At 59.6% G+C, this 9,724-nt stretch overlaps 1 protein-coding gene across 1 annotated transcript; it reads left to right on the forward strand.

Moving 5' to 3' along the window:
• The first annotated feature begins 495 nt into the window (after positions 1-495).
• Positions 496-4,453, forward strand: KVR01_004404 (uncharacterized protein). The gene is made up of 2 exons (XM_044788554.1): positions 496-2,190; positions 2,262-4,453. The coding sequence occupies exons 1-2, from the start codon at positions 975-977 to the stop codon at positions 3,833-3,835; spliced, it is 2,790 nt and encodes a 929-aa protein (XP_044646568.1). The 5' UTR covers positions 496-974; the 3' UTR covers positions 3,836-4,453.
• The last annotated feature ends 5,271 nt before the right edge of the window (positions 4,454-9,724 follow it).

Raw genomic sequence — 9,724 nt, forward strand, 5'->3', positions numbered from 1 at the left:
ATGATGCACGCATGAGGAGGCGAGGAGACAGACGAGACTGCCTGCCTGTGTGTTCTCGATTACCAAAGACGAGATGGATGAAGCAAGGAGGATGAAATTTGTTGGGAAATTTCAAGCAAAGTCGTCCCGAGGTCCGTTGCCATGGGGGGGCTCGTGATGGCCGGTCGAGGCGAGCATCAGGAGAGTTTCTGGCCGGGTCTGGTTATCATCTCCTGCCCCTCCCATCCATCCGTGGGCCATTCCAGGATCCAGATGGCTCGGCAACGGCGGGGCGAGGGGAGGTGCAACAGGAATAGAAGGAAACTTAATTACCCTCCCAATTGAGGCCCGCCCCAGCCTCGGTAAAGCCAGCCGAAGTAAGTCGCTGCCAGAGATGATATGAGCTTTGCAAGGTTGCAGCCAGCCAGGTACGGAGTACAGGCCAGGCAGGTGCGGACCGAGCCCCCCAAATTCCACAAGTGGGCTCGGCCGCTGCTTTCCCCAAGTAGCTTTCCCCAACAGAAATGCCGACGTCATCTCTGGCTGAAGGGCAAGCCATCAATCCAATATGTCTTTGACGGTGCCGCCGTGACACTCGCACATGTGCACTCACACACAAACGGACACTGCATCTTCACACATTCTCTGGCATAGGACCGACCGCGCACTCTTCTCTTTCCTCATCTCTTTGTAGGTCGATAGTTGCTTGCTTGCTGACTCGCGATCGAATACACACCTGGTCGCTTTACTTGTTGTCCTCCTGCTTTTGGCCGGTTTCGTTCTGTCCTCTTTGAACGCCTTTGTCCCAGCTCGACTCAGCCATCCGAGTCGACCACAATCCATCTGGCTCGACCACTCAAGACACACGCACACGCCACACTCATACCGTTCCCTTGTTCCGCCGAAGCAGCCAGCACCACACACACATCCCTTAGACATGGTATAACACCATCCAGCGCTCTGGACTCACCCGTCGTCGACCAGCAATCGTAATCATGGCACGTGAACCGGAAGAGAAACAAGAAGCTGCTGCTGCGACGGTGGCAGCAGCAGCAGCTGCAGCCCATGACGACGACCAGGAAAGACCGCCCGTCGTCGTGCCAGACAAGAACTACGGCTTCCCCCGCGACGCCTTCGACCCCTCCCTCCTGCCGGACATCGACGTCGACTTCCTCTCCGCCGAGGACCGCGAGGCCTTTGTCCAGGCCCTGTCCGCCCCGGACCCGGCCCACAGCACCGAGGACGTCTCCACCATCCGCCTGGGCAGCCCCGTCCCGGGGAGCGCGGGCCCGGGCCGCAGTAGCTTCGATAACAGCGTCACGCGCCGGCAGTCGACCGCGGTGGTGCCCGACCTGGGAGGAGGGGGGCGCGACGATAATAACAAGGAGGACCCCCAGGAGGTGGCTGCGCACGCGGCGGCTGCGGCGGCCGATGTCTCCGCGCCGTCGTCGTTGGCTAATGGGAATAATGTCCGTGGCAACGGGAGTGCGCAGCAGCAGCAGCGGAACAGCCTGTTCATCACAGCGCAGAACGACTGGGCGCCGGTACACGAGAGGATCCCGAGGTCCGCCACGTCAGGCGGCGGCGGCGGCGGCAACGGTGCCGCGGGCGCGAAAGAGAGGCACGGCAAGCGGCGGCACAAGCGGCCACGGGCGGCGCGGCCCGGGCGGCGCACCAAGGACGAGACGCGCGAGGGCTACCTGTACGGGCTGCTCAAGTGGCCGTTCCTGCTGTTCGTGAGCGGGTGGGTGCTGGGCCTGGCGCTGGCGTACGTGCTGACGAGGTACTACATCTGGTTCTACGAGTACTTCATCAGCTGGCGCGGCACTCGCGAGCGGCTGCGGCGCAACATGCGCGCCACCGGCAGCTACCGCGAGTGGCGCGCCGCCGCCCGCGAGCTCGACGGCTTCCTCGGCAACTCGGCCTGGCGCGAGACCAACGAGTTTGCCTACTACGACTGGAAGACGGTCCGCCGCGTGTGGGACAGCCTCAAGAAGAGCCGCGAGAGGGCCCAGGCCGTCGAGCGCAGGATCGAGCAGGGCGAGGCCGTCGAGAGCGACGAGCGCGCCGACGGCGAGAAGGCCGTCGAGGCGCTGCGGGCCCTCCTGGCCGCGTGCGTCAAGAATAACTTTGTCGGCGTCGAGAACCCGCGGTTGTACTCGCAGACTTACTACGGCACCAAGAACCTGGTGCAGAACCACGTCGACGAAGGTACGTTTCTACGCTGCAGCCTTTTGTCCCCCCAGAGTCCTAGCTAGTTATGCTAACACATGACCCAACAGTGGAGAAGAGCCTCAAGTTCATCCTGGACACGAAGCAGATGAGGCTCGAGGACAAGCGTGAGCTGTTTAGGAGCCTGCACGGGAACTACGGCCGGACAGCCCTCTGCCTGTCAGGAGGCGCAACCTTTGCATACTACCACTTCGGCGTGGTCAAGGCGCTGCTGGAGGAGGACCTCCTGCCGGACGTGATCACGGGCACGAGCGGTGGCGCCCTGGTGGCGGGACTGGTGGCCACACGAACCAACGAGGAGCTCAAGCAGCTGCTGGTGCCCGCGCTGGCGAGCAAGATCACGGCGTGCTCGGAGCCGTTCACGACGTGGTTCCGGCGGTGGTACCGCACGGGGGCGCGGTTCGACTCGGTCGACTGGGCGCGGCAGTGCGCGTGGTGGACGCACGGGTCCATGACGTTCCGCGAGGCCTACGAGCGCACGGGTCGCATCCTCAACGTGTCGTGCGTGCCCGCGGACCCGCACAGCCCGACGATGCTGTGCAACTACCTGACGAGCCCGGACTGCGTCGTGTGGTCGGCGGTGATCGCGTCGGCGGCCGTCCCGGGGATCCTCAACCCGGTCGTGCTGATGATGAAGCAGCGCGACGGGACGCTGGTCCCGTACTCGTTCGGGCACAAGTGGAAGGACGGCAGCCTGCGCACCGACATACCCGTCAAGGCGCTCAACCTGCACTTCAACGTCAACTTCACCATCGTGTCGCAGGTGAACCCGCACATCAACCTCTTCTTCTTCAGCTCGCGCGGGTCCGTGGGCCAGCCCGTCACGCACCGCCGCGGCCGCGGCTGGCGCGGCGGCTTCCTCGGGTCCGCGGCCGAGCAGTACATCAAGCTCGACCTGACCAAGTGGCTCAAGATCCTGCGCCAGCTCGAGCTCCTCCCCCGCCCGATGGGCCAGGACTGGAGCCAGGTCTGGCTGCAGGCCGGGTTCGGCGGCACCATCACCATCTGGCCGCGCAGCATCGCCATGGACTTTGTGCACATCCTGTCGGACCCGACGCCCGCGCGCCTGGCGCGCATGATCCACGAGGGCCAGCAGAGCGCCTTCCCCACGCTCAAGTTCGTCGCCAACCGCCTCAAGGTCGAGCGGCTCGTCGAGATGGGCCGCCGGCGGACGAGGGGGCTCGACATCGACACGGGCGGCGGCGGGGCCAGGGGCAGGGACAGCATCATCGACGACGAGGAGCTGAGGATGTTCCTGCGGGGCCGCGCCGGGGGGGCTCCTGCCGGTGGTGCTGGTGGTGGTGCCAAGGGCGCTGTCGCGGACGCCTTGGGCTTGGGGCCCAGCAGCGTCACTGCCACCGAGGACGAGGGGACCACGGCTGACGAGATGGATGTTTCGTTTGAGGAGACTGCGGTCGTTGATGAGGAGGATGAGGAGGATGAGGAGGAGGAGGATGACGAAGACGAAGACGGCGAGGGGCGGTATGAGGGGGAAGGGGATGACGATGGGCGGTTTGCGTACTCGTCTCCTGTCGCGAGCGGGGGCGAGGAGGAGGTGCTTGAGAGCGTGGAGGGTGCTGGGGACGGGGACGGGGAGCGGAGTGCGCTGCTTGAGGCGTCTTGATGATGTCAAGGAGCAGCAGTAGGGCATGCGTGGAGTGGGATGGACGGTTAGGAGCCGGGGGTTGCTGTCGTTTGGTGAGCGCTCGGGCGGCTATAGGTTGTCTTGTTGTTGTTGTTTGTTGTTGTTGTATCCTGCATTGGATGGGCCCCGTTGTGGTTTTCTGCTTTCCTGGGTATCGACATACATGGCATGGAGTTTTTCGAGTACCCCTCCCTCCCCCTCTGGGGGGTCCAAATAGATATCATGGGCAGAGGGGGAAGACGAGACGGGCCGGCGGTGTTCCGTGGCGTTTTTCAGTCTGTTGTTTTGTTTTGTACTTGTATTTGTATTTGGCTAGTGAGTGGTATAGCTACTTACATAAGCAGGAGGATAAATATTATTTAGTATTGGAAATGTGTGTGTGTGTGCCATTTGTTTGCCTTGTGCGAGGGTCTCTCTCCTCTTGTTGATGCTGATGTTGATTTCCAGAGCGGTTGATGCCCAGAGCGTCCGATGGAGAGGCGTGTAAGCAAGGTCCATTCACGAGCAATTCGGGTCTCTGACTTGCCAGTAGACTTGGCTGTGTCGTGGATAATCAGGCAAACAAGCACCCAATCTGTAACCGGGCCTTGGGTTTTGAGTCCCCCCCCCTCTCTCTACTTCGCAACACAACAAAGGGAAACACATGTCTCTAGACTTGGTTGGCTGTTGGCCGGGCCAGCCAGTCAACCCACCCAGCAGTTCCGGAACCGGGGCACGCAAACCACGGTTGCCGTGTACCACCAGCACGGAGGGAGGGAGTGCCCAGTCTAGCCCACTGGCAGTGATGCCGGGAAGCAGGTCTACATAAATATATATACCGGGCTGATAATCAAAAGGGGATCCGATCAGGTCTTTCTTTTTCTCAAAGTTGCGGCCCGCGTCGCTTCCACATCAATCTCAGCCGGTGTCCCAAACCAGGTATCTGGGTAGGTACAGAACACAGCAACCAACATGACGGAGTAAAAAAAAAAAAGGCAGTGAGACCGCCGTCCACCTGCCTCCAGCACGTGCCCCAAGACAGACAGGACGTAGCCAGCCAGCCAGCCAGCCAGCCAGCCAGCCAGCCAGCCAACCCCACACAACCCGATCGCCAAGCTGCCAGCCGAGACTGCACGTCGCCCGGGGCGTTCGTTGCCTGGCTGGGCCTCCCCCCCCCCCTTCCCCAGTAGTCTCTGAGGCTGACTGAGGCGGATGTCGTACCTGCGTAACGACCTGGCTGGGCTGGGCTGGGCTGGACTTTCAGATCCATGCAGGTGCGGGCAGGGGCGGTGGTCGTCGTCGAAGAAGAAGAGGCCCACCTGGGAGCATGGGACGACACGGAAAGAATGTGTTTTGTGTTTTTTTTTTTAAAAAAAAAAAAATCCCGCAAACGGGCGGACGGGACCACGGACACGTGCACACAATACAATACAATATACATCTATCCGTCGACGTGCCATGGTATTCTCTCCCGTTGTGTCCAGGTACACCACCGATGTGATCGTGTGCTCACGACTCAGGTACCAGTGACCCAGCGAGCACCACCGACCAGCAAACGATAATAGAGTTGACATAGTCACGGCCCCAGATCCAACTAGGAATAGCCGACAAAAAAAAATATCGTTCGTATAGGGCACACAGGCCCGAGGTCCTCAACATCCCAGCCTCGCGGGAGCGCACAAATTTCTCTTGCGGTAGCCAGCTCGCAACGAGGGGAATATTCCGTGTATACCTCGAGGTTTCCCCGACCAGGGACCGCTGCCCTATCGGGTTATACGGAATATGTGGATACCTTCTTTTTTTTCTTCTCCCTTTCCCCGTACGACCCAAATGTACTGTGTAGAAAACAAACCCAAAAGGTACACCACTAGTGTAAATCAAAACTGTGTGCTTGCTCGCTGTCCCCGCGCGAGGCCCGAGGGTTCCCAGACGGGGCGCCTCTCAACCCCCCACGCACCCATTACTCGGCTCGGTCGGGGGCCGTCCGCCACACGGTACCACAGTACGTCCCGACGGGACGAGTCGGGGGGCCTCATCGGTGCGGGCTGGCCGCACCGCGGGGGCGAAGAAGGGAAAGAAGAAGGAAAGGAAAGAAAAGGTGGGGCGAGGGGTTGAGGCAAAAAAACGCATGTCATGTCACGTCACGTCACCAAGGCCCGCTTCCCGTGGCACGATGCGGCGTTCGCATTCTGTTACTTGCGTGTCGTACAGGCCGGAATAGGGCTGGAATTGGCCCGCTGACCCGGGCTGGTTTAACTGGCCGACCGGCGTCGGTTTCGCAGGCTCTGGGGCTGGGCTGTAAGGCTGATGGCTGAAAATAATCCTTTTTTTTCTTGGTTTGTTTTGACTTTTTGAAAAGCGCGGGCGTGCGGGCAAGCCAGGTCAGCGAGGACTAGACGACATCGGGGCTGCGACGCCATCGTGTGGTCACGGTGACGGTGTGCTGGGCACACACCGTGTGCCTGACCCGGGGGCTCACTTGGTTCCTGTACTTCGTTGTCCCCCTTGTTGAGGGATGACAGCTTTCCCACTGGGGTTTTGCTCGCTGTCACCAGATATATCCGGGTCCGGGGCTTTGTTGGGCGGCAGACCCACATGGAAGGCCTTCCCCGGGTCGAGGGGCCAAGGGGCAAGAGCATGATTGACGGGCGTCTTCAAGCGGGGCGATCCGTAATGCTTGGGTTGGTGATAAATATGGATCCCTTCCCTCGTGGAACGATCGAACTGACTGTGCTGCGCGGATTGCCTTTTCGGTTGGAAGGGCATGAGGAGACTTCCAATTCGAGCCGGGGTAGGGATGGAATAGCGTTCTGGTCAACACATTCATGAGCCCATCGCCTCCAGCCAGGCCACTCAACGGGATGGATGCAGTTGACCAGATGAAAAACAGCTGAGCACAAGTACCACCGTACTCTGGGTAGCCAAGATCTGCATGCGCTACCCGCGCTTCTGCCGCTTCGATTGCCACGTGCGGGCCGTTTCTTTTGTTTCACCCAAAAGCTTGGCCCGACCGGATTTGAAACAAGGGTCGTCTTTTGGTCCCTTTCTCGAGCCTATTAATGGTTAGGGAACAGCGCGCAAGGCTGCTAAATAAGTACAGTGATAGGGCATATCAGATTGACTGACGTTGACCTATTAGGGTCTGGCTCAGGAACAGCAACAAGAATGAGGGGTCGGCGATGTCGCAGCCCCCAAAACCATACGTCAGGTGAACTGGAAGTTGGGCTAAGCAGGTTTCTGGAGACTTTCGATGGCCGCGATGATGCCAGCGTGCCCGGGGTTTCTCATCGTTGCTGCCTGCAGGGCTTGCTGATATCAAGGCCTCACCGGCGTGCCTGAGATCTCACATGGTGGCCTACTAATCCTTCAAGCGACTCTGGCCACTCGATGAAATACCACACAGTACACCTGTTGTCGGTACCTAAGGGCCGAGCAGCAGGCTGCTCGGCTGGCTTTTGTGGTTTCAAATGGTCGGTCGCGGGCCCCGACACATTGGACGAATGGGGATCGGACCATATTATCATCCAAGAAGCCTTGCTAAAGGCGGCCACTCGGCTCAGGGAACGAGACCCACGAGGTCACACAGAGCGAACGTGGCCAGAAGCCGAGAAGGGGCTTCGAGAAGGCGCGGGAGGGCTTAACGGGAAATCTTCCCAGACGCTGTGTGACGTCAACTGCATGTGCGCAACCTGTGCTTCGAGAGTAGCGGTGTCTTGTTTCTCATGTCGGCCAAGGAGGTCGACGGAGCTTGTCCGGGGCCCTCGCCTGCCCTCTTGGCGTCCAAGAAACTGCACTGGGCTGTGCCGTGCCAATGCACATGTGTGCTGTTCAAAAATGGCCCAGTCTGAATAAGCATCGCAAGCGGTTGGGTGTTGTTGATCGATAGACATTTCCCGCGGTTGCATGATATCTTATCTTTATGACACTGTGAGGCTTGTCCCTTGGTGTTACCAGGCCTTTTGGCCAGTCGTTGAGACTCGTGATGCTTTTATCTGGATATAATCCTAGTCGGACCCCCTCTTGGCCTTCCTGATTTCTGGAACTCACCGCTCACAACCTTTTTCGACTGGAGCTTCCGGGGCAGTCGGATATGTGAGGTCGCTACAGAGTGCAGGAGCGACGTGACGCAGGGGCCCTGTTCGATACTGTACCTGAGCAAAGAGATTGCACCGAGAACTTGTGCTGCGTTTTGGAATGCAGACTGCACCGGTGACGGAGTATCTGGAGACAAGCACTAGAATACGTTGTGACTACTAATCTGTACGGGGGTTCTGTGGCCCGAACAGAAGTACGATTTCCGCGGACGTGTTTTGGTGAGGTCAAAACCATGCCACCTTGTAACCGTGTAGCCATGTTTACCAGAAGAGGAGATACTGGGCCGAGAACTGCCCCGCGTTGCTGGGTCAATATGGGGCTTGCCCACGATGGCGCATCTGTGGCAGGGTGGGCAAGGTACATGACACGGCAGAGAGCTGCTGGCGGTGGTGTGAGCTGTCTGGGACATGAGAGCAGGTGCTGCATGGCTACTGCGGGATAGATTAACTGTCGGGCCACCTCTGTTATAAGACATCATACATAGATGTGAGTGTGGGTTACAATCCCGCGCCGTCTGGCGTTTGTATGACTGCTTGGCTCCGGGCCGGGCCAATTGGTTGATTGCAAAAGCTGTCGCAAATAGTAGACCTAGAGCCTACTCTTCTGACATGTGAGTGATGAGCGTCGACAGGGCGCAAGATCCAGCAGGCCGGAAGATGGAGATGGCCAGAGCCGCAGCCAGCCTGCAGTGGGTGCGCCAGGATCATTAAATCCCTCATAGCAGAAGGGACGATCTCAAGATTCCAGAGGGGCGGATCGGTGAGGTGCGTTGTACAGAGCTCCGGTGTACTGCAATGTTCCGGCACAAGGGCTGCCAGGGCTCAGCGACGCCGCGGCGTGTCTGTGGTGTGGCACCACCTGGTGCGGGCGGGTGAGACGGGCATCTGATGCAGCTGGCCGTGTGGAACGGTCACTTCGGATGCTCAGGATGCCCACTCGCCCGGGGCCCCGCGGTTCGCAGCACAGAGAGTCGAGACCCTGCCACCCGCGGCCCCCCATGGTGGCTTTCTGATGCTGCCCCTCCGGCGGTGAATGAAGGAAAGACGGGTGAGAATACGGAGTACACGCCCACACGGGGTAGCCACATTTTTAACTAGGCGTGCCTGTGGTGGTACTGTAGTGTAGCAGCCGGAGGGTGTGGAGCAGTCGTGAAGCTTACTGCTTAGCACAGGGCTCCGGGGCTAGCAGGACGAACCGCTCCATGCAGGTGATGTGTCGACATTCCGGGGTCGCTGTAATGTGCATTACACCACATTGGCTCTACATTACATGCATGGGGGATCGTGCCTGCTGCTGGACCGTGGACGATATTCGAGGTCGCTTGTCGATCACCCCAGGCGTCGCGAGACAGGCATGTCTCACACAGCTAGCTGAGCTTCGTCCATGTCGACGGTGCTTGAAGCTTGACTGAGCTGCTGTCCATGTGTGGCAGGGGGGAGCTCAGAGTACGAGTACGGATACCAGGGGTACACAGCCATCCTGGTGTAAACTATCTTGCTGTCCCGTCTGTTGATGCGCGCTCGCTGGACGGACGACGGACGAAAGCGTCGCCGCAGTTTGAGACACTGCTCGCAGATAGATGGAGGGCAGGCCCGGTCTGGCTCCGTCGGGCTGGATGGGTGACACGCATCCGTACATAGCAGGACAATGTCCAATGCCCAGCAGAAGTGAGGATGGCTCGGAGTACATGGCCTTATTAATGGCATGGATGGCCGTGTTCAACCGAGCTTGCCTAGTGATGCTTGCTGGTCTCGACTGTGGTAGGCGTGCGACACTACCACATGTCGCACGAGA

This window comes from Diaporthe batatas, assembly GCF_019321695.1.
Source record: "Diaporthe batatas strain CRI 302-4 chromosome Unknown Contig00004, whole genome shotgun sequence".
NCBI classification, from domain to species: domain Eukaryota; kingdom Fungi; phylum Ascomycota; class Sordariomycetes; order Diaporthales; family Diaporthaceae; genus Diaporthe; species Diaporthe batatas.

Excerpts from the sequence above, each read along its gene's own strand:
- KVR01_004404 (XM_044788554.1), top strand. The coding sequence starts at position 975 with ATGGCACGTGAACCGGAAGAGAAACAAGAAGCTGCTGCTGCGACGGTG. Across the intron at positions 2,191-2,261 it reads GCAGAACCACGTCGACGAAG|TGGAGAAGAGCCTCAAGTTC; the intron begins GTACGTTTCTAC and ends ATGACCCAACAG.